The sequence below is a fragment of the Haliaeetus albicilla genome, chromosome 22, assembly GCF_947461875.1.
Source record: "Haliaeetus albicilla chromosome 22, bHalAlb1.1, whole genome shotgun sequence".
Taxonomy (NCBI): Eukaryota; Metazoa; Chordata; class Aves; order Accipitriformes; family Accipitridae; genus Haliaeetus; species Haliaeetus albicilla.
The window spans coordinates 17,405,659-17,429,887 of NC_091504.1; the positions used below are offsets into that span (position 1 = coordinate 17,405,659).

The 24,229-nt window shown below is 37.4% G+C and overlaps 2 protein-coding genes across 9 annotated transcripts in view; one reads left to right on the forward strand and one right to left on the reverse strand.

Moving 5' to 3' along the window:
• The window catches only part of LYRM1 (LYR motif containing 1), a 28,822-nt gene extending 17,306 nt beyond the window's left edge, over positions 1-11,516 (forward strand). For 3 of the 8 annotated variants that reach the window (XR_011329325.1, XR_011329328.1, XR_011329330.1), the window contains 2 exons: positions 4,789-4,980; positions 11,332-11,516. The gene's annotated coding sequence lies outside the window, so the exon portion shown is untranslated. Of the gene's footprint in view, positions 1-753; positions 1,072-4,788; positions 4,981-11,331 lie in introns of those variants that run through there. The other 5 variants (XR_011329326.1, XR_011329329.1, XR_011329323.1 and 2 more) reach the window with 2 other exon arrangements.
• DNAH3 (dynein axonemal heavy chain 3) overlaps positions 547-24,229 on the reverse strand; it is a 63,436-nt gene continuing 39,753 nt past the window's right edge. The window contains exons 39-62 of the mRNA XM_069810084.1: positions 24,055-24,160; positions 23,388-23,517; positions 22,660-22,896; positions 22,182-22,285; positions 20,855-21,149; positions 20,230-20,409; positions 19,094-19,217; positions 18,845-19,001; positions 17,744-17,887; positions 16,480-17,146; positions 16,190-16,355; positions 15,635-15,851; positions 14,515-14,697; positions 13,423-13,621; positions 10,380-12,521; positions 9,211-9,436; positions 8,637-8,881; positions 7,085-7,201; positions 5,858-6,012; positions 4,915-5,082; positions 3,348-3,490; positions 2,559-2,763; positions 1,139-1,276; positions 547-958 (exon numbers count right to left, since the gene is read on the reverse strand). Of these exons, the coding sequence (XP_069666185.1) occupies positions 605-958; positions 1,139-1,276; positions 2,559-2,763; positions 3,348-3,490; positions 4,915-5,082; positions 5,858-6,012; positions 7,085-7,201; positions 8,637-8,881; positions 9,211-9,436; positions 10,380-12,521; positions 13,423-13,621; positions 14,515-14,697; positions 15,635-15,851; positions 16,190-16,355; positions 16,480-17,146; positions 17,744-17,887; positions 18,845-19,001; positions 19,094-19,217; positions 20,230-20,409; positions 20,855-21,149; positions 22,182-22,285; positions 22,660-22,896; positions 23,388-23,517; positions 24,055-24,160 (6,802 nt within the window). The 3' untranslated portion in view covers positions 547-604. The remainder of the gene's footprint in view (positions 959-1,138; positions 1,277-2,558; positions 2,764-3,347; positions 3,491-4,914; positions 5,083-5,857; positions 6,013-7,084; positions 7,202-8,636; positions 8,882-9,210; positions 9,437-10,379; positions 12,522-13,422; positions 13,622-14,514; positions 14,698-15,634; positions 15,852-16,189; positions 16,356-16,479; positions 17,147-17,743; positions 17,888-18,844; positions 19,002-19,093; positions 19,218-20,229; positions 20,410-20,854; positions 21,150-22,181; positions 22,286-22,659; positions 22,897-23,387; positions 23,518-24,054; positions 24,161-24,229) is intronic.

The window sequence follows — 24,229 nt, forward strand, 5'->3', positions numbered from 1 at the left end:
TGTCCAGAAGTTTTCCACAGAAATTCTGAGGCACATCTTCAAGGAGTGTCAGTTACTATAGTTTTATAATACAGCTCTGGCAGTTCATTCTAGCTGAGGATTGGTTTTACATGTTGACAACACACTATTCTCATCTCCTCCCTTTTTGCCATACATACTCTTGGGACACAGAAGTAGTAGGCAAATCCACAGAGTCTTATTTGCAAGAGTTGTGGATTAGATTCCCATTAAAATCAGCAGCAAAACTCTTTAGGCCCGATTTCATTAAAAAGAAAAAAAAGCCCTCTGATAGCAGCTAGGTGGTAATATTAGGATTTCACAAGTTTTGTAATGATGTGGGTGGCACACAGTTTGATGGGAGTTCTGTTCATTCTGATCTACTGCAAGATAAAGCCCAGGCCTTTGAAATAAGTTTCTGTTTATAGTGTTCTATTTTCACTCACTCTTGCTCAGTGGTTGATAATGGCTAAAAACCAAAGGAATTTGGGAGCTGCTTTGAAGTCAGCAGGAAATCCCAGTATAAAAAAAAAAAAAAAATCGCAGCCATTGGGGAGTAAAATATATCTTTTAATAACAAAATGCGAGTGTTTTGACTTGCATACTGTCAGTCGTCTAACTGGCATAGGGCTGCCACACCTCGATTTATCCAGTGTTTCTGGGGCTTGTCTGAAGGGAGTTCAATTGAGAGAACATAGTTGGTTGAGTGGCCAGTAGTGGATAAGACACCTCTTCTTGCACTTGTCTTGTATACAGGGCATGAATAGATGTTCATATGAAGAAATGTGGAACTTTCTCCAGGTTTCAGCCAAATTATGGGCAAAGAATCATACAGGATTTTTGGAAGTGATTCTCCAATTACCAAGGATTCTCTATCCCATCGTGCACCTTCCAAAAAAAGGCCTCTCACATAAGCCCCATCTTCTGGCATTTTGTCCATTGTGTGCTCCTGTTTCATCACCTAGAATGAGTAAACCATTGCTTGATTTTATTTTTATCTGGAGAATATTAAATCCTACAAGTCATAGTCTGAAATTGCTCCTTTAAATAAAATTTCTTTTCATTTGAAAACTATTCCGTGCTGCCCCAGAACATGTTTCAAGCTGTTCAAGAAAAACAAAATTCCTCTGCATTGTCTTACCTCAAATTCAAATCCAATATGATCAATTGGGATGGTGTATTTTCTGGCATAGTTTTGTAAAACACCAGTCAAAAAAGACTGAGTGAAGAAGAATCCTGAAAGCCAAAAGACTGTGGGTGGCCCATTGATGACCCAATCCTGAATATGGAGAGAAAAAACAAATGTAAGAATAAATACATTTGTGGCTTCGCTGTGCCAATTCACCAGAAAAGGGATGTCTTTTCAGATACAGTCAAACAGCACAATGAGATCTAAACCTTGATGGGACCCTCTGGATACAACCATTAGTTCTATGTTTTTCAGAGACAACAAATCACAGAAGTCAGTTATTTATGATGACAACAAAAATAATCACTCATTCTGAAACAACCAGAACTCAGTGCTACTGAGAAAGAAATTTCAGGGAGTAGCATTAGCATATTTTGTTAAGTCTAGATACTAGCCAGCAAAAAAAAAAAAGAAAAAAAAAGAGTGAATTTGGACACTTTTCTCAATCTACCATCTTTTACAGTCTTGTAAACACATGAAAAAAGGCCAAATTTTCTTACATAGTATCTTCACTGATCACTGTGAGGGCACTTGCTACAGCCAATACATCAGATCCTAGTAGAGGAAATAATTCCAGCACAAAGATGCCAGACAAGATCTTGGGCCACTATCTTTATTGGATATCACAAAGGCAGTAGAAAAAACAAGGCAAGCGCAGAATGTCCCCACACTACTCTAAGCAACGTGGAGTCAAAAGAAGCCCATATGGTACTCTGATTCAGCAAACGGGAAACTCTGCTGCTTATACAAATCTTTCAGATGCTTTTTCTAGCTTTCTCCTCCCCTGACTTGTATGGAGTTCCACTACATCTCAGAACCTCAGCTATTTAAGGTACATCTGAAATTTTAAGTAATTTAAAGAGAGCGCTAAGAATGCAAGGGAAATAATGGAAGGGTGAGTAAAGAATAAAATAGCTTGTTCAAAAAGCATGTGGAAGTGGTGTAACTTTTTATTAAACTTAGAGATTTACAGTCACATGTCACATATATAATATTTAAAAGTACCTGTTATACACTGTTTCTAAAGCATTCTCACACCTGCTTCAGTGTCCCTTGAGCAGGGAAGCCATTAAGACATCAAGTAAAGTAATGCAAAGTAAAATGCATCTTCTAGAAATAGAGGAATGGAAACTACCAAATGCAGCACTGGATTAGCACCAAAGGATTATACTTCCAACTCACCCTGCTGAGCAATTGCCCAGCTAATTCCAGTGCTGTTAATGCAGTGTATATTTGGTCATGACTATGTGCAAGTAGTTCACAATCCAGAGCTATAAGGGTACTGCTGAGTGAGGACAACACTGATACACATTTTACCCATTCAGCTTTCAACTACTGAGTCTGTAGACCTGTCAGAATCAGTTTAGCATACCTGGAAGAAGGCCAAACGACAGAGGAGATCAGACACATAACTTCCCAGTGGCTTCAGTGATGGATAGGATTTGGCAGCCCACATTGATGGTACTTTTCCCATTAGTATGCTGTTGAAAACATCTTCAAGTTCAGATGACATCAACACTTGGCCTTTAATGGCTTTGCCTAAATCAGTGAGGCTGCTTTGAACAACTTCAGTAAGCCTTCAGATAAAACAAAGAAATTGTCATCTCATTATTTACTTCTTAATATCTGGCTAAAGACATGCAAGTCCAACTTGAACGGAGGGCCGATCAAAGCTGGTAAATGTCCTGTCAGAAATTCCTTATCTCACCTGTAGTTATCAAAACTCTTACTTAACTTTGGAAAAGCAAACAAAGAAAAAACACACACAGAGAAATGAAAGGTAGTGAAAATTCCCATTCTAGACAAGGAAAATCAAGTGACAAGAGCTTTAAAAAAATGTAACACTAATTAACATAGTGTGCTGTTAATATTGGGGCCTGGGTATGACTTAAAAAAATAAAGTAGGCTGCCCTACATCAACACAACAAACTCTAATCTGATTTAAGTTCATACTCCAAGAATATAGGTACTATTTCTATATTCAGGTAGTCAGCTGCAGCTTTCAAGTCTTTTTAAAAGGTTCATCCAAAGCAGAATCTATCATGTTAAGAACAATGTATTGTAAAAGGCTTATAACTGTTTAAGGCTTGTGAGTTGCTAGCACTGATGCACACAAGCATATTTCAGTATTAGTAGCGCTACATGAAACACTGAGCCGTACCTGTTAAATCGAATTAGTTCTTGCCTAAGAACTGTATTCATGGACTCTTCATAAAGTAGTGGGTATACCTTCATAACCTCTTTAACATCAAAGTCACTTGGTAATTTGGACAGGATGTCCTGCGCCAAATCTTCAACAGTTTCCTGAAATCACAAGTTTGCAATGAATGAGGAATTTCCCTTTTTTTCCACCTATTTTTATTCAATACATTCCATAAAACACTATAGATTTTGTATTTTTTTCTGTATAACCACATAAGTATTTTAGTCCATTTTCCTAAAGAAATAGTGCTTACATGTTCCTCCTCTCTTTGTGCATCATCCCATCTGTCTCTGCATGTGCCTGCTTGCTCCTTTTCCCTTCTCAATAATTTTAAATTTGTTAGCAATTTCAGTTTAATTTGCAAAAAGCTTTTAGGCAACTTCTAAGGAAACGGGCTGCAGGGCAGAGAAGCATAATCCTGCTACTGCCACAGTGAAGGAAAAGACAAAGCATGCAGCATGGGGAAAATGATGGGAACACCATATGAATACCCCAGCCACGAGAGAAGCTGTACTTACAGCATATTAGACGTCAGAGAATACGATCATTAGACAACCCCACAGGAAATGAGGCTCCATTGATTCCACTTTTCAAGAATCCACTTGTGTATGAAATATAGGAAGTCAAATCTGAGGGGCTTGAAAGGTCATTTATCTGTGTCTCAAAGGGGCATGGATTTGGCCTGAGTACAGGATGAAGGAAAGAAATTCCCAGCATCTTCACAACCAGGTTCCATGGAGGGGTAGATGACAGTGAGGTCCATGTGCAAGTGATTCTATTCTGCCAAACTGCCCCCTTTCTTTGTGCCACACAAGTCACAAACACAGTTACATGTTTGGGACTGTAGAAACTGAAGCAGCCAAGGGAAAGCAAAAAATTGCATCTCAAAACCCAAGCATTCAATAAGTAATAACAGACTGGAAGTGCCATTATAGCACAGGCTTCACCAGGAAGACAACTTTTGCCTCTAATGGGCTTATGTCATTTGCCTGATGGCTGAATGACTTGATAGAATCTCCTGGCACTCTGGAGTCTGTCCCCCAGTGAGAATGGCAGGGATGGTTGGTCATACAACCACTGCTGGATGAAGTCAGGCCAGTGCGTGAACCTCCATCATTGAAATTTGTAGACTGGAATTAAATGTCATACTTTAAAATTGCCTAGAGATGGATGTGATGTGAGGTGCTTTACCAATTGTGATTGTTAACTGTGCTCTAACTACAATTCATGACTGAAATGAAGCACTTCACTGTTATTTTAAAACATGAAAGAAACATTCTTATTCAAACTGCATGTTCTACTCAACCAGGTTGTGTGGTATTAACCAATTTAAATTCAAAGCCATTAGGGTATCTTCCATCTTTAAAGGTTCTTCCATGACAAATCTGCTTCTCTACAGGAACGTTCACATCTACTCCCAATGCCACAGTCATGTGATGAGAGGTGTTGGATTACTCTGAGACCTAGGACATGACAGGAAAGGGCACCTTTCCAGAGTGCAAGTTGATCTTTCTTCCCCAGTTACCTGAGGGGACTTGCCACTTCCTCCTGCTTCTCTAGGCAAAGTCAGGAGCACTCCACGGAAAAGCTGGTTAGTCTCCTGGTTATCCTTGGTAATGTCTGCATTTTCATGAAGTCCAAACACTTCAGGGTGTGTTGTAATTGGTAAACTTCTTATGTATTCAATGTAAGACTGTAAAAGAAACAATTAGATACTAGAAATCGTGCAATGCTATATTCATAAACTATCAGTAAACCCAACTTGGACAGAACCTTCCCATTTACAATCAAGCACATTAGATCCCAGTTAAATGCATCCAGGAATTGACTTACTCAGTCTACAGAGATAAATATAAAAGTTTTGAATGATTCAAAAGACTCACTGAGGAGTTGTTCTTACTACCCTCACGTAAGTAGCAAGAGAAAGGAATGTACATTAGAAATATACAAGGAACTCTGGTAAGAGTCATAGAGGACAGTAGGATGCTGTATGTATCACCCCTACAACTGCACGCTACACAAATAGGTGGGGTTTGAGCACATTTGTTATATCTGTGCAGTTGTTAGAAGGGAAAAAGGGGATGAAAATTGAGTATATACCTGCCATTCCAACTCCTCATCCTGATCACTGCTTCCAAGACAAAAGTGGTTCCAAGAGGGTGCAAAAGTACCCTGTAAATTCCTGAAGCCTGACTCCTATTGGCTTTCTAGAACTGTACTGGAAACATGCATAGGGGTGGCTCTTTGCGTCAACAAACATCAGAATATTGGATGATCACTACATCTCCATTGGAGTGTGTTAGATATTAAGTACCAGATTCATATTTCATACATAAGATATATTCTGGCATGGCTTTGTGAACTTACTTTTTTAATTTTCTATTTGTTGTATTCAGTATACCAAAGTACAGTGTAGATAAGGTTTTTCCCAGTAAATCAGACATAATTTACATCTATTATTTTCTCACCTCATATGGACCATGTGGTGGTATGTAGTAGTCATCACCAGCTGCAAGCATATACTTGTCCTGCTCTATATCCTTGCTATAGACTATGGAAAGAAGGGACAGGAGAAGACGTCTGTCTTTATCATCTGTTACTCTACCTCCATAGTTACATTCCCCTGGGAAAGGGCAAAGAAAACCAGGATGAAAAATTGAAAGTTAATGAACAAATAAAAATTGTTTTGCAATAATGTATAACTCCAGCAAGTTGAAGTTCCGAAGCTCCAGATCTTCAAAAGTTTTTAAGTCCTATACTTCAATTGATTCAATGGAAATTAGGCACTTTAACACCTTTGGAACTATGGGCCAAATTTGTGGGTCTTGATGATGAAAGGTTTAAGGAACACTATGAGCTGGTCTGAGAAACTCCTCTTCATGCCACAGTAAATAATCTGATGTTTTAAATGACAGCTCTTTTGCTTGAAATTCTCATAAGAATTCTTAGAATTGTCAAAATCTGAACAGTGCTATATAGCTGATCCTTGTCTTGTTCCTTTCATGCAAACTTAACCTGATTAATAATGTATACAGTAGAAGACAAGGGATCACAAATATGCAATACCCCTGTGCAGAAGGGGTTGGAGATATTTAAGTAATGGGCAAGCAATGAGGGGAGGTTTCCACTGACACAAAGTACAGAAAACAGCTAAAAGCTCACAGTTATTACTTTAATCCTGACTCCCAAAATTCTTTTTCATAAAGCTAATCATAATATTAGCAAAAATCAGGAATGATCTTTATAACGGTGACAAAGGAGGTGCCAAGAAGCAGCTGTCTTTCTGGAGAAAGAGAAATGAATAGCCACAGCAACCAAGTTACTTACAGAGGTCAACACCTCCTGCTTTAAACTGATGAGTATTATCACATCCTCTGGTAAACTGACAATGCTTACTGTGTCAAGATCATATTTATCAGCTAAGGTGAAACAGAGGCCATTGATGTTTTTATTTGACATATAAGAAACAAAGACCAGGAGGTTTGCTGGACCATTAGTAATGTTTCTAGCTATATATGAACCAAGACAGCAATTACATCTGAGGGTTTGGGATTCACCTTGTCTGTATGTGGAAGGCCAAGAAAGTAAACCTGAATGGAATCCACTCAATTTGTCAAGAACTCATCAGTTTATCACTGCACCAGCTGAAAGTGCCTAGCAAAGTCAGCACATGTTAGAGGGTGGACTGCTTGTACCTGTTAGATATGTGAGAGCTTCAAATGGGATTTCTTCATATTCATTCAGAAACATTTGGATCTGTTGCAAACTGATTCTGAGGTCAGATTCGTTGAACTCATATGGAATATTCCAACCTGTTCAATTCAGAAAAGATATACAGGGCAATGGTGCCCTGTACTGATGACCATGCTGTGGAAATGATGGTATTGGTACTATACTGCTACTACAGAGCTGAAGGTAACAGCTGCTAGACAGTACCTAGAAGCAGCCCTGGAATTTACCAGGCTGATTATTGCACAATGGACAATATGACTGGATAACAATATTGTATCCTAAGGCACTATTACTATCATTCTATATAATTAAAACATAAGCACAGGCATTTTGGCATCACACACTGTGGAAAAATTATTTTTTTATCTTAAGCAGAATACAGACCTGCTCAGTACTTTCAGCTAATCTGTTGCTATCTGGAGACGATGACAAGAGTGTTAATTCATTGATTGATTTTAATTTTTATTCAATCTGCCCATCTATTAATGCTGTTTATATATGACATTCAGGGTAACAGTATAATTAAAAAAAACACACAGGAGCATACTCCAGGTAAGGGAATCCTTCAGAAAACCCATACCCCTAGAGCAAACCAAAAAAAATAGGGCTATTGCTGCAACAATCCTTCTTCTCCCAGACAGCTGGTCACATTAAGCAGTAGATGTTGCTTTTGAAAGTGACCTATTTGTCACTTACAAAAATTATATTTTTACTTTAAAGCAATAAACTAGTATCTTCATACTGACAGTCTAGCGTTTATTTAAACAGCTGCCTATTAAAATAAGGACAGTGGCTTTCAGTCAAAATATAACATTTCATAACAGTAACCTGTTATGACAAAGACAGCCTCAGTCAGAATGGAGACTGAGAATTTAATGTACACCAGTGGAGAGCATAAACTTTATATAGTTATAAAAATGGAATCTATAATTCCATATATTTCTACATTTTATGTAGAAATTCTACATAGTTTTCTAAATATTTCAAGATTATAGAAAAATCTGAAGCGGAAATCTTACTGATACATATATTTTCATTGCTACTATGAACAACACACTGCAGCTACATAAATTTGTTTCATACCAAGTAAACAAATGCACTAGCTTTGATAAAAGGAAGTATACACATAAATAACAAAAGCAGAATTCAAGAAGAAACATCTTAATTATGAAAATTTAAAATAGAACTGGATTTCATGGTAAGAACTACAGTAATAAATTAATAATTTAGTAAGCTATAATTTAATGTAACTACTGTATAATACATTTACTCGGAAAACTGGTACTTTCTAGTCCTCCCCCAGGGTAATACTTTTAGTAGCTTCAAGAGTAGCTTTGCCTGAATTAGAATCCCTGCAAATAACAGCTTTTAAACTTTATTATGTTCTGTGCAATACAGATTGCACTTTTGTAATACTGCTAACAACAATACTGCCTTTTCACAGAGAGGCTCCAATAATGCATTTCAAAACTACTAATCATTTTGAAACAACCTGTAAAATAATCTCAACCTTACCCAGTGGGCCAAAGTTTCTCCTTTCCTGCACAATAGCATGAAAAAAACAAAGGCCAAACAGCAGTTTTTGCCACATTTCTGGCTTTTTGCAACTGCTAAAGAACACAGGGTCAGAGATGGGGTCATTAAGGTATGATCGAAGAAGGTTCACTCTAACTCCTTTTGGAGGCTCATTCGTCATTTTGATGCCATTCTGGAGGATGCTAACAGGAAACTTTTCTGACGGATAACTAGTTAACCACAACCTGAAAAGAATTTTAAAGAGCACATTATCCAAAAATCATCAATATTGACAAATCCTTAACATTGATCTGCAGAAGACTAAGTTTTATTACTTGCTTAACTATAATAACAACATCTAAATTTGTTCCAAAATCCAGGCATAAAGTAGATTGCATTGGACAGGTGCAAAAGATGACATCCTAATTAAGTATCTTTATTTTATCACTGCACATAAATGATATGAATGTTATACTTACTTCTTCACACGAAAGAAGTTTCATTTCTTTTTATTAGTGTCTTCAGCAAACAAGAAATACTCCCATTAAGAAGAGTAAAATATTAAAACTCCTACCTGAACTTATCATTGGTATTCTCAGGCACTATAACTTCCTCGCAGATTTTTTCCAAAGTAGGCATCCAGCTAGTTGCAAGATGGCAGTTTTGTAACACTATCCAGGTTCCATCAGTAATAGCCTGATAAATCATTTTTGCTGCTATTGGGCCCTGGCCCTGTCCAAGTGAAACAGTTTGAATGCCTGCGCCTCCCATGCCAACATCATCAGCAAATTTTAGCAAACCTATGATGGCAAGTTTCACACATGCAAACAAAGACAGTCTGTTAGAAAGTAGATCTATGTTATATTCATAATTTTTATAATGCAAAAAATTAAAGGGGCAAAATTCAACAAATATTTTACTCAACTGAAAAAAAACCCCACCCCACCTCAACAACCCAGAAGTAGTATCAAATGCTCTATCAGTCACTGTGTTTCTGAGGCATATGCTAAAATTTAGGTGTAAAAAGTAATACTAAAAACAAACGAACAAGAACTAGCCAGGTTAAATGCCTGTCCTCTCCTTTAGCACTGAGTGCTCAGTTCCAGCCTGCATTACAGCTCTCTACTCTTTGTTGCATGGGTACAATTGTTTGTGGGGGTTGAGCTGTAAATTGGATCTTTAGATCTGGTTAAAAATAACCCTCCAGCTTTCCCATCAAAACCAACCTCCTAGAAATACATCCTTACGGTATGGCTCCATATTACAATTCTTTTGGCAGAAAACCAGGTTTAAAAATAGTCTGGGTGGTTATTTTTTAAAGGACATTTAACAGATGTGTTTTTAAGTGTGGTCATATACACCGTTTAATTAGTAACTGAGAGGGAGGAAACTTTCTAGAGGAGGGGTTGCAACAAAGACTGGGGCAAGTCCCAAACACCCACTGAAATAATTGTAATGCAAGCATGAATTATAAACTGGTCTGGATGTTACAAGTTGTTAGATCCCTAAATTGCTGCTCAGACACCTAGACATTTCATCACAACTACATTCATTCCACCCTTTAGCATTTTAATATAATTGTTTATATATGGGCAGATGCAAATGTTTGATATTCCATCATCACTGTATTGTACTTTAAAGATACTTTAAAGATCCAATGAAGGGGCTTACACTGTTATCGGCTTAGTCACACTCAGTGACCTTTAACCAGATAAAAAAAGATTTTTTTAATACCAATCTCACCTGCCATCGGATCAGCACCTGGTGATAATACAAAAATCAAAGGGGCACAACAATTTGAATCACTGTAACTTCTTCCAAGATCAAAAGTCGGTGGTTCAATAAATGTTCTTCCCATATTTTCCACAATGAACTCCTGCACTGCTGGAATAATTTTGTCAGGTCTCAAACATCTGAGAATAACCATGCGATCTAACCCAATCAGTGTGCTCCATGCATCTGGGAAAGCTTCTTCATGGGGTCTCACAGAGTCATATATTAGTTTCCACTTCGAAAAATTCTCTCTTACATGTTCCATTAGTCCCTGGAGGTTTGTCAGACTAGATGCACGTACGAGCTCAGCCCACGATTTGTCAGGTAGCCAGTCTGGAGCTGGATTGGGGTGAGGATTATCAAGAGCAACACCTCCTGTCAGTAGGAAACGCCAAACCTCATCGTCTATTTGGTCTTTTCCCTTCATAATGCCTACTGTCAGAAGGAAGGAGAATAACAGCTTATCCTTTTCAAACAGTGAACAACAGACATTATTATAGATGCTTATTGTGAAATGATTGGTTATATTTTTAATTCTCTCTTCTAGATCTTCACTCTTTTTGCTTTTAGCAATAGATTGAACATACAAGTTAATGAACCAAATCAATGAATATTGGTACATAGGTTCAATGTTTGCCAGATCAGAGATGCAGAAGAAGACAACAGCTGAATGAATAGCAACTGGCTTATACCCCATTCGAGTAGAATCTATTTGCATCTCAGTTACAGAGGAAATTTTTTGCTTTTCAGAGATTTCTTCAGATAAGTCTTTGGATGAAGACAAAACATTAATTGCTGTTTCATCTTCTAAGATGTTTCCTTCTGAACTGGAAAGGATCTCCAGGATTTTATCTTCTATTTCCTTTAGTTGTTTTTTGTTGGCTGTGCTTTCTATAATCAGTTTATTTTTCTTTTCTTCTAGCTCAGGCTTTTCTTCTGCAGCTACAATTCCAAGAAGTTGGTCCTGAAGACCCAAAGGTGTAATCATGAAGTTGAGTAGACAAACTTTCACAGCCACTTCAGGAAGATAATGAGGATTTCTTAAGTGGGTTGTTATGTAAAACCTGAAATCTCTTGAATATTCAATTATATTTTCCCCTAATTTCATGTATTCTACTCCTTGTTGTTTGAATGTTAGCTTTAATAAAATGGGTTCTATGAAAGCATCTAGTTCTTCACCAATATTTTCGAGCAAGACTGGTGTTCCAAGCTGAATAGCATTTTCTAATGTCCTCACATAATGTGTGTCAGATAATTTGATAACTGACAGCCTGTTAGTTTTCTCCATATTTTTTATCCACTTGTTAGCTTGCCTTTGAGGATCTATCATTAAAGCCCATCTTCTTGAGTTAGAAACAATTATGCCATTGTCAATGGAAAAAGAATCAACAGGCAATCCAGCAATCTGCCATGCACGGATTTTGACTGGATCCCCTAATGTATTACTTAAGCTAAAATCACTGGAGCATGGTATGTTCTTTTCATTGCACAGGACCTGCCATTGCTTTTGACATTTTAAGCGGTAATCGATAGTAAAGGCTCCCAAGTAAGTGATAGTTCCTGATGATAGTAACACATCTCCTATAAGGTCTACGTACCGAATTCCTAATAATCGTGCAGCTTCTGTCCACCTATCCTTCTCTCCACCAAGACCATTAATTAGCTGTTCAGCTCTCACAAGCTTTTGTGAACAAAGTTCAATATTATTTTCTAATTCTCTCTTCCGGTCATTCATGTTGTCAAACTCATCATTCAAAGCTTGGAGGCGATCAACTACCTCCTTAAGTTCTGCTTGTTTTGTTTTTAGCTTCTGCATTTGAACGTCCAGTAATCCTTCTGCAGCTCTCAAACGTTCGCGCTTTGGGGCAACCACTTTTGCAACACGATCATATACCTCCATGGCTCGCACCCATTTGCATAGTCCTTCACAGGCAGATGAGACGTTTTTTATGACAGCTGGCTGAAAATCTGGATGATCAATAAACCTCTCTCTAATTCTCTTCACTATAGCGGGAGGAATATTATCCTTGTCATATGCCTTTAAGCTCTCAAGGAATTTCAGATCTCCAAGAATTTTTCTAGATGGCCCCCAGTAGTCTTCTACCATTTTACCTATGTTGCAAATAATACTAAAATCAGGCTTAAAACATGCATGTTCAAACTGAAAAACATACTTAAACATAATATAAAGAATTAACATCAATGATTTTGCGACAGAATTTTACTATGCAACCACTGTTAACTAGTTTGGGAAAATCGTTACCTAAAGAAATCCAGACAGGAACTTCAGCATCACTAACATGTCATAATTGTTAATTACATAAAAATTCTAAATAAACCAAGCAAAATAAGGGAAAAAAATTACTATACAGTCTTTCTTAGCATAGTTTATCAGATAAATCAGTAACTATGTAAAAGCATTGCTTCCTAATGTAGATAAGACAGTTTTGGATGAAAGATATTTATAGAATACTTATTTTCAAGTATGAAGGGTTGGACTGTGGGGGCATAAGGTAGAAGAAAAGTGAAAGAAGAAGGTCTCTTTCCTCTCCTACCTCGCAAATCCTGTGCAATCCCACAATAACAACATAAACCACACAAAAAGAGCTTGTTAGAGTAATTACCTACAGCAGGGGTGTAGCTAGAATTCTGTCTCCCAGCATAACTGATAAAGTTTGGTAGCAGGGTTTAGAGGGGCAAATACAGGTGAATGGTGCACAGCACACCGCAGCTCCCAGAGTTCCTCAAGGCAATGAAAATCTCAAGATTGGGTCAAAGCAAGTTGAAGAGATGACTTTGTGCTGATGACTGGGATCATATTTACAAAGCTGGTACAACAGCGTCAAGCAAGGGCAGTATGTTACAATGGCAAAAGCAGCTCTTAGCTATTCAGTGTAGTTTTAAGTCATTGCTAGCAAAACACACTTTTAGCGCACATAGCTGCATTCACGCCAGAAGCACCTCAGCAGCACCTCAAGCATTCCTAGGGCAGGGATAACAAATACTGCATTACCACTGCCACTTGGATCAGGCTTTCTCTCCGGTTTAGTCCCCTTCATGACACAGATACTCTCCATGACGAGCTTAACAGGACCAGGTGGATTCTGCATGGATTTCACAAGAGAGATGTCTGAAGGATTCAGGGTATCAAGAGCTGCAAGTGCTGCCTCCAAAGCTGGCATGGCCTCAGCAAGGTCTCCTTCACATTCATCCTGTTAAGACATTAGGCAGAAGCCTGTAAACCTTCATAAAATACCAGGTCCGCAACCTGATTACCCCACTACTGCACAGCCTCAGAGAACCTTCTTTGCTTGTAAGTACCTAATAAAAAGACTCTTCACAACATTGTGTTTCTTGGAGAGAAAACTACTTTCACAATTTGTCTGCGCAGTTTAAAGAGGGAAGATTTTTAGAGAAATTAGTAACTTCCATAAACTGAACTGATAGCTGAAAAAGCCAGAGAAGCCTTCAAGATCAAAGTCTCTCTGGTCTGACAAGGAGAATTAAAATACAGGTTAGATAGTTGTTCTTAGTTAAACCTCACAGTGGTGATCAGGTAAAAAATATATACTGTGTAGCTTACATTCTTTACCATGTACTCAGATCTCAGTAATTACCTTATCTATCACTGAATTTTCCAACTAGTTACAAAAAATATTGAGGAATCCTGCAGCTTCCCACAGGAAATTCTGTACTACAGATGTCTGGCTATGGCAGTATCTCTTAGGTTATGCCTAATAGGGCTCCAAGCAGCGCTATGCCAAATTACCTCAGCTAACTCTAAACGAACTGTCTTTAGGCCTGGAAACAGTATAACCTCATTACTCAATCTGTTGAGAAGGAGAATATATTAGTACAGAAATAAGAACTATACAGCTTTTGGGATGTGAACTAGAAAGGGAAGCTATGCAGCACTGTGAGATACCGTCATACTCCAAACAGACAAAATTTACCTTGTTTATATTAGGAACATGTCATTCATCATCTCTTGCAACTTTGTTACTTTAAGAGCTTGGATCACCCCATTAACACATCATCACAACTCCCATTTACTTGGAAAGATGTCGAACCCATCATGCTCCAGGCTCAAGCCCCTGTACACTACCTTAATAGCTTTAGCAACAGCTGCTGCTTCATTAGCCTCTTTTTCATCTGCTGACACTAGTTCTTTCTTTGCATCTACTTCAGTTGTTTCCTTTTCAATCTGGATCATCATTTTGTCTGTTTCTGCAGAAGTTTGAATCAGTTCAGGCTGAAGGGCAGTCAGTTCTTTCTGCATCTCTGCAACCTGATGAACGTAACAGGAAATCAAGAAAAAAATTGTGTAAACATTGCATGCATTTCTCATCTTGGTATCTTAGGAAGAAAGATCAGAAGACACTATATTAATACAATCTAAAAAGGGACATTTGATCTAAATAATTATTAATATAGTTCTCTAGCCTGTTTTTACTAAAAGCTGTTTTATTTAACTGAATAGATTTTTTAAGAGCATTTTATTATCTATGCAATACACTTGCTTTTTTATGATCCACTTAATTTCAATAATGAGAAATAAATTGATTAATTGTATTTTTTTCCTCACAGTCAGTTTCAGTTTATGGAACCCCAAACAATCCTTTATTGCACAGGTGGAAAACAAAAGCCAAAAGAAACTTGGAAGGAAACACAGAATTAGCAACAGCTGCAAACTGGTTGTTCTTCTTCATCCAGCAAGTATCTGGAAGCCCCTTTACTTTGCATCTTGGAAAGATCAATCCCCAGATCACATGGGTTGAAAAAGGGGGTTGTTTACCTGGAACCTGATCAATTTCCTACTGGGAAACTACTCAGGAATTAACTTTTATTATTGTCTTACAACATTCTTCAACTTCTCCCCTATTTTGAGAGGGGTAATAGGTACTAGGATGCTGAGGCATGGATTCTCCATATAAGGTTTTAAGAAAATAATGAGATTTGTAAGGTTTATTCCTTCAACATTTAATGAATACCATCAATTTCATTTAGCTTTCTATTAAGTGCTATAATCTCAACTTACATACCACAATCTCTTAAAATGACTAACTTTTCCTGCTGGCTTTCTGTAGAAAATTATCAATAGCATCATGAATATACTGAAGAGGGAATTTAATAAGTTTTATTTTTATAAGTTTTAATCAGCTTATACAGACCCCATAGTAAAGTATGCATATGGCACATATTCAGTGTTTTCATCTGAAACTTACTTGTGAAGATGCAAAGTCAAGTTTTTGAAGTCCCATAAGATAACGAGTTCTCATCATGTCAACTTCTTGCCTTTTGCTATTCAGCAGAGTCTTAAAGGTAAGAATCAATTCTAGGTATGAAGTTGGTGTCACATAGTTGTGTCTTCGCAGTGTAGTGTAATAGCTGATGGAGAGCTCTCTCACACTTTCTTGGAAATATTTGCACATTGACACAACCCTAGAGAAAATTTTTCCACATTACTATGAAAATACAATCTGTCTTTACGTTAATTATGAGGAAATTACTCTAAGCTTATAAAATTATATTAGTGTTAGTGAAGGCAGAATTTTTTTTTCCCCATTATAAGAAATATTTTAGACTCCTTTCAAAGAGTGGCCTGATTTTCAGAAACATCAGGTACATATATCTAGGTATCTTTGACTTGCACTGAAATCCCAGAGTTGGCTTAGCTTTGTCCATTTATAAGGACAGTTTCCTGATCAAGTACGTTGCGGGTGTGAAGGGGAGGGAAATGAACATCTGCTTCATATGTTTCTCGACAGATAAACTCATACTCTTTTCTAATGTCATCTTCGAGTTCAACATCCTCTAAAAACTTGCTAGCAACCATTTCCAAAGCATCTGTAGGCCAGGTTTGGAACCAATCAATGGTGCAGCAGTTTATCAGTGAAGGGAACATCCGTAATCGATTCCGAAATGCATCTCCAATAGGACTTATGGCTAGGGAAAAAACCAACCAAACAAACAAAAAACAATTGTTACTTAAGTTTGTTTGCAGTTAGGAAGCATAAAAAAACTAAGCATAAGAAAAAACATTCTAAGAAATAACACATTGTATACAGACCTAAGACAATATGCAAATTTTTCTTCACCCTTTCAATAAAGAAATTGTACATAGCAAGGGGAGTGACTTCAACTTTCCTGTTCTCCATCCTTGCTGCACCTTGCATTTTCTCAACAATTTCAGCTTTCTCATCTGTTGTAAAGATATTAGGCACATCACCAGTATTTAAAAGCATGTTGATATCTTCTACAAATGCTTCATCCTTTATTTGATTATCACAGAACAAAAAGGACACATTTTTGTTACCAACACCTGCTTTCAGCATGACTCGCTTAACATCTTCTTTCCATTCATTGACTCCATAGGACTTTGTAATTTCAATTTGAAAGAGTTCAAAGGTATTCATGTAGGTGGCTAGCTTGGCAGCACTTTGTCGACCACTCCCGCCAATCCCCATCAACAACAGATGTCCATTATCCTGTTTCAATACCCTGCATATCCTTGAGATATGCTCGATAGCAAACTTGAACATGACTAAAGACATTGGTGCTTTGCTGATATTGTTGTATTCCTCAAGGTAGTATTCCATCACGGTTGTCAGTTGCTTTAAGTCTGTGATTTCGTCGTACACTTTTACATTACTGTCGGGCTTCAAATAGTCTCCAAAGAACAGGTTGCGAATATTATCATCAGAGATTTTTCCAGTAGGTGAGAGATGACTCAGTACCTAGGGAAAAGACAAGAATCAACAGATAATTAGAGAATTATTTTCCTTAAAGTCATAATCATTCTTGTCCACATAGTAATGATACTGTGGGAAGCACTGTTTTCCAGCTATTCTACTTATTATCTTAGTCTGGAAAAAACAAAACAAAACAAAACAAAAAACATCTAAATGGGGAGTGTGCTGTAGGTTGACATGCAAGTTTCCACATATGCATACTTCGCAGAGAAATTTTGCTGTCAAACATAGGACAAGTTCCCAAAAGGCGTCTCTGAAAAATACCCACTACTCCTATTGGCTCATCCAAATACTAAGTTAAACAAAAGCCCAGATAAATATTGGGTAACACATTTATTCCAGATAGTCCTCTGTACTAACACAGAATCCTTTTGAAGTTATGAATCATTCTGATATGAAGTAATTTCTATTAACTTGACTACAAATATATATAATACTCAATACTGAATAGAAGATCATCTATACTTTTTAAATGCACTGATCAAAATAATTAAAAATGTGTCCAATACTAATGTAATCTCAATGACTAAGTATTTCTGAAAATGCATCAGTCTCATTCTTGGTCCCAGCACCCAAAAATACCTTATTAAAGCTCTGCTTGAAGGTATTTGATGTTGTCTCTTGTACCATCTGAAAGAATACCTTCCTGTCCTCCTTATCAACTAAGCGATCATAGAAAACTCGGTAAACCTCATGAATCCAAAGTCTGATCAGTTTATCTCCATCCTGAAAATGTAAATATAAGAAAATGGGTAAATACAAGAAAATGGGTAAATACAGCTCAGGCAGGATTTGTTTAAAAACAAAAGGACAGAAATGTCCATCTGGACCCTGCTATATCTTGTACTAAACTCAGTGGGAATCTTTCCATTCCGAGCCATTCAGCACATGGCTCAGCATCTGCTAACTTAACCAGCTTCCTCACCTAGGTACCATTTTGTCCTCCCTGCCCATACAAACTGGGACTCTTATGTAAAAGCATTTTTCTCTACTGTATCAAATCTCCCTACCCTTCCAACATAAAGTAAAGAATAAATCTTTCAAAGATATGGCTCATGGGTTCTAGCCCAAGCCCTGCCCAAAAACTGTTGCTGGCCAAGATTTCCCCTGAATAGCTTGTAGCTGTTTTGTTCTGTTTCTGTAGCAAAAACATCTCCCCAACAGAAATAAAACTCCTAATACTTCTTTAACCTGACATTTTACTGACAATGGATGAAAAAAGTAGATGGATGAAAATCATATACATCTATCAGTATTCATTTGTAGTTTGTGACAACAGGCAAACTCGGGGCTAAATTATTCAGTCTTGGTCACTGATGACCTTGCCGTTTGTAAAAGATAGATACCAAGTCTTTTCCCACATTTGTTTCTTTGTATATTTAGTTTGCAAGTTCAAGAGAAGGGACCGTCTGACTTGATGTACAGGCCTTAACAGATGGGCCTTGGACCTCCGGGCCCAACTGTAATACATATAAAGAATATTAACAAAAATGACAGCTCTCTCCTTCAGAGACAGACAGAAAATATATAGCAAGGTATTCAGGGACTATCCTAATTTTAAACCTTGTCAATCTATTGAAACCACAGTTCATGTATTTTGAGATGTTTACGTACTGGTATTAAAAAATAATTTACTTCTTCCATTGCTCTTTCTTACAGCAACATAATTAAACTACAACTTACTTGCAAATGAGTGTGTGGACAGAGCAGCACTCCTTTAATAACCCTGGAAAAATCCCGTAGATTAAAGACATAGTGGGATTTTGAAGGAGTTGGGAGAAAATTATCCACCGCCATCTTATAAATCACCATTGTCGCTTGGACCATTATTTTACCCAGCCTTAAGAAGGAAAAGAGATACAATTTTAACTTCTGCAGATAAATCACAGGAGAAAAGATGACAAAGGTGTTACAGGAAATATATCACATTACCTTAGAAACAGAGGCTCAAAGCGTTTGCCAAAGTGCCAATCAGCAACTGCAGTAAAAATCTTGGTTAATGTGTCATCATCAAAAGAACAGATAGATACAATATTCAAGTGCCGTGTGAAGCGTCCTGTAATACACACAAAAAGATGCAGAAAGATTTAGGAAAGTCCAAACATTTTTCCACCTATCAGCTAGCATATCCTAGGATTGACAGTCACTCAAACAACAACATTTGAATTTGGCTCCAGCTTTATGATTTTGTTTCTGGCAAAGTTCTGCCCCAATAGTGATGCAAAAGAAATATAAACTGGTTTATATTTTATATCAGCATTTCACGTAGAATAACTGTTTTTAATATGAAAAATATGAATCTCCGTTACAACAAGGCCACTATTGCCCAAATTTAAATTTCAGCTCACATTAGCCCTGTTGATTGTGATATGACACAGTAAACTTTACAAAATCAAGTATCTTGTTATCAGTTTTTAGCTAAAAAGATTCAGTCTATATACTAGTAAATTTTACAAATTTACCTGTATCAGAATAGTTATTTTAATAAAGCCTCCTCAGAGCACATACAGTTATACCTGTATTAGAGTGTTTATATGAAGCAAAGTAGCATAAGTGCCTTATAACAGTGTAGCTGTAGCTACATTAGGGCTTTTACCGACATAACTTTTTCATTAGAAAATATAACCTCCTTCGTGGTGATATGACAGGAGTCATGGACTTGCAGGCAACATGCTTGTAAGTAAATGCAAGCAGCCTATCTTAGCAGCAAGAGATACAATTTCAGAAGTGAACTGCCAGGAAGACTTTGCAAGAAGATGTATTCCCTCCCTTTTCCAAAGAATAAAAATGGTAAAAGTGTCCAGTTCTCTACTTTTAGAATTATTTTCATCATTCATAGTTTAACCAACATTAAAAACATTGTTTCTAATTTTGATTAAACTCCTCCTGGAAAAGGTATAGATCTGACCTCAAGCATACATACTTCTATTTGGAATGACCCAGCCAGTGAATATATCTGTAGGTTTACAAGTAATAGATAAATGTAGAATTTGTCATCAGCAAAACTGAACCTGTCTTTTAACTTCAGTCAGTTAGATAACTACTTGCCACAGTAATGTATTTTCTACCTGTAATATCATTCCTGCCTCCCCCAGGTGGACCCATAGCTGAAACAAGCAGCACATCTATGATATTAATCTTGGATGTATCTTTCTTGTCATACCAGTGACCATGATCAATCCATTGTCTGAGAAGCTCTATAGGTGGCTGGGCTCCATACACTTCCTTTGCAGGCATGTTTAGGTCATCTATGGAGAACATAGACATTGAATAAAAAAACCTCAGTGTTTAGGAATTACAGTTTGCTTTCAAAGCTCAGAAGAAAAAATAACTTGAACTAGAGGTAGAAAAAAGTTGTGTCTTGCTAGTCTTGCTTCCCATTAAACTAACCAGAATCAAATGACATTATACTTCACAGGCATATTTATAGGTGATGGTTTAACTTAGTGTGGTTGGTGATTTTGGTTTATTTTATTTCGTGTCACACTGCAACACTATGAACTATTCTGAAGACAACCACCACTTAAACAGTTAGAAACCTTTCAGCAGGGGGCAGTGCTAATCCTTCTTTGGATGCCTGAAAAAAGCCAAAGAGCACTGAGGCAATCCAAAATTATCAGTCTCAGTGAATCACTTCCTTTGCCTAAAGCCAGAATTAAAATGATATAAAAACCCTGAAAAAAGCTGTCTTACCCACAAATATTATAGCTTTTTTCCCCAAAGGAGGTCCAAATAATCCTTTTTTTCTTCTATCCAGCTTGGACAGAATAATAGCCTGGGTTTGGTTAGCAGAAGTTCTTGCAGAGAAGTTGATGAAGCTTGGGATGTATTTTTGCTTTGGAAGTTGTAGTAGAAAATTGTTTGTTATAGCTGATTTTCCAGTGCCAGTGGGACCCACAAAAAGCAAAGGGACATCATGCTCCACATATGTTTTAAGAAAAAACATTTGTCTGGCAGTTTCCGTTGTTGGAATGATCAGCTCAGATACCTGTTACACAGGAAAGTAAAATGGCACATGAAAATCAAACATCCAATACCTTAATCAACATGAATATTTGCAAGCAACTCCAGGAAGCCTATAGGACAAATGCATTTTTAAAAAATTCTTTTCTCTGAAAACTTAGGCTATAACAAAGTTCTGGTAGATCATTTGGCCCCACTTCTTGTTCAGTGTTTACACAGTAAATAGCACAACTGGTATTATCTATATTATGGTTCATGGACACTATATAAAGCCTGAAAGGAGAACTGCAGGGTTAAGTATGACTTATTTCTGTTCCTCTACTGTGCAAAGGGAAAGGAAAAGTGCTATCAAAATTTTTTTCTCTTCCTCATCTTCCACTTATCATTAGCAATTTTAGACAGCAGAATGAAACGTAATCTTACATCTCTCATGTACTTAATAGAGAAGACAGTCACAGCTACAATGGAATGAAAAGCTGAACAAACATCGCTTCATTTATCCTGAAATTTCATCTGCAGAATAGGTACTTTTTGGAGATCTCTGCTGTGCTACACTTCCCTTGAGTTCACAGCTGGCATCAAAATGTGAGTGACCCTATTTGGAAATGGAGGGGATCCAGGACTCTCAGTACTGCTCTCCATATCCCAAAGAACTAGTAAGTCTCTTCAATTGCTTTCTCTGATTAGCTTATACTAAATCATGATATCAACCACAGAAAACAAAAAAGAAGGAATGGAAATTCAGGCTTTGTCTTTTTCCTACCGTGATTTCTCCAACATCAAATGCTATTCCAGAGACAAAAGCAGAACCAAAATTTTAACCATCAGACAACCTCAGGTCTCCATGTTCACCTGCAGTGCCAAACTTTCAATACTGATGGTACCAGAATTAAGACATAAGCATGAAAAGGAGCCTACAGAGATTAATGAAATGTTGCAGATCAAACATTAAACAGCCTGATATAGTAGAATCAAAGCTAGCTAACATAGTTGACTTATACCTATAAATGATTTTGTCAAATAATTATTTTCTATAATGAAAGATATCAATGTGAACCTTAGCCCCTGGAGAGATAACTTGCTCTTCTTTTGTTATGTACTCCATCCACATGTTCCACTGCCCACTGCCATGCTTGTAAAAATAGAAGTCATAAACACTCCCTGTTAATTGAAAAACACAACATAGGAAAGCCCACTGATTAAAGAATAAAAATAAACTTCAATCATTTTAGTGTGAGACGTCCAGCACTGTGAGATCATGAAGGCTTTCTAGATACCCTTCCCCCGCTACTGCCATTATCATCACAAAATTATTTTAGGTCAGATTCAGGTACATGGTTTGAGTACAAAATGAGGCATATGCTACTCCTGGTTAAAAGAGCCAGGAAAGAGAACCCAACTGTGCAGCCCAAGGCTTGGCAGATGGTGGCTCTGCTGCAGACTTAACATCTGCCAAGCACTCTATTCTCCCCTACAGCGCTGAGTTTTCTTATCGCTTTATAAAAGGCCAGGCAAGTACAGTTATGAAGAAGCACCTTTTTCTGGGAAGATATTGTTTCTGGTAAGCTTCACACTTTTAGGGCGTGGGTGTCCATCATTCATTCCCAGTAGCAAGTTGCGGCAAAACAAATCAAATTTCTTTCTGCTATCTGCATCGATGATCCCACCAACTGTCCAAACCAAAGCAAAAAGGAAAAGCCCCTGCAGCCACAAGATGATTTGCTGACTAGACATGCTTTCCTTCTCCTCTTCCTCTGATTGTTTTATTTCATCTAAAACACATATTTTGAATTTTAGTTAAATTCCAGTATTAACCATAAATACCAATTCAAAATGCATTTTTGCAAAAGTATTCCGACACAAACTTGGAGCATTGTCTTCAGTGGAACAAAGCCAAATCTACAGAGTGAGAATCTTGTCTGTGTAAAATACTGTTTACAAATAAAAATAATTGAGACAAAAATATTTACAAAAGGTCCTAATTCTTTTCTTCGGATGCTAGCAAACAGCAAGCAAAAGTATGGACTTACAAGATCATGTTCAGTTTTGTAATGACACCAGTGTCCAAATACGAAAGCTCTGTATGCTAGTCAAAGCACTATTATTAATACAGGTGAGTGAGAAAGGGCTTGTGTTGTAGGATCTCAACAGTAAAGGAATTTCTTTGGTATTTCCTTGCATCTGATAACACGCATCTTGTTATGAGACTCAGCAGGAAAACAAGAAAAATTGAAATAAAAAGAATAAGGCTTAGGGTACTTACCAAGCAGACAAGTAAAGAGTTTCATCAAGCTGTAACTCAGATGAATAGATGATGTTTGTACAATGGCTTTGCAATGAAGGTGAATAAAATCTAAACAGGGCTGGACTAGCCACATAAACATGTCATTGACCTGCCAGGAGAAAAGGAAATGGCTTTAAAACTATACAGGAGTTGCCACATTTCCCACTGTCCCTCAATTCTCTCTCAATAAAACATAAGGCATCAGAAATTCTCCAAGTCTGCAGAGGGAGGACCAGGAAAGGACCTGTGTGAGGCAGTACTTAAGTGATCACAAAGTCACACCACCATTATCTGATAGTGAACGCAAGTTGCTTCTGCAACAGAGCATTTCTCATGCTAAACTCTAGATGTCTTAGACAGAAGAAGGATGAGTTCAAAACATTTTGAGTCTTTCAGTATTTCCCACATTCCATTTCTAGTACTCATAGCATCTCCAGCTCTCATGCACTTTCCTTGCAACAACATTTGACATTACTTGTTACAAACTAATTTACAACAGCTTCTAGGAGATCTGGGACCCTCTAAATCATGAAAGTACTTCAAAAAGTTTGATTCTGCATTCCTGCCTTCAAGTTGGCAAACTGTGAACATCACCTTAAAGTTAATCTTCTAAATGAGAGCTATGTAAAAAAATTAAGTCTCGCACCAGCTCTCGATGTTCTTCCTGCAGGTTTGGAGGCAGTGTATTCATGTAGGAATCCTTCAGTGGCTTCCAACCTAACTGTTGTGGGTCCATATAGATCATACCACACCTGGGAAGAACAAACAACTATGGTACAGGAATCGATGTGCAAGGTGGGACAGTTCCAAGTTTGAATGCT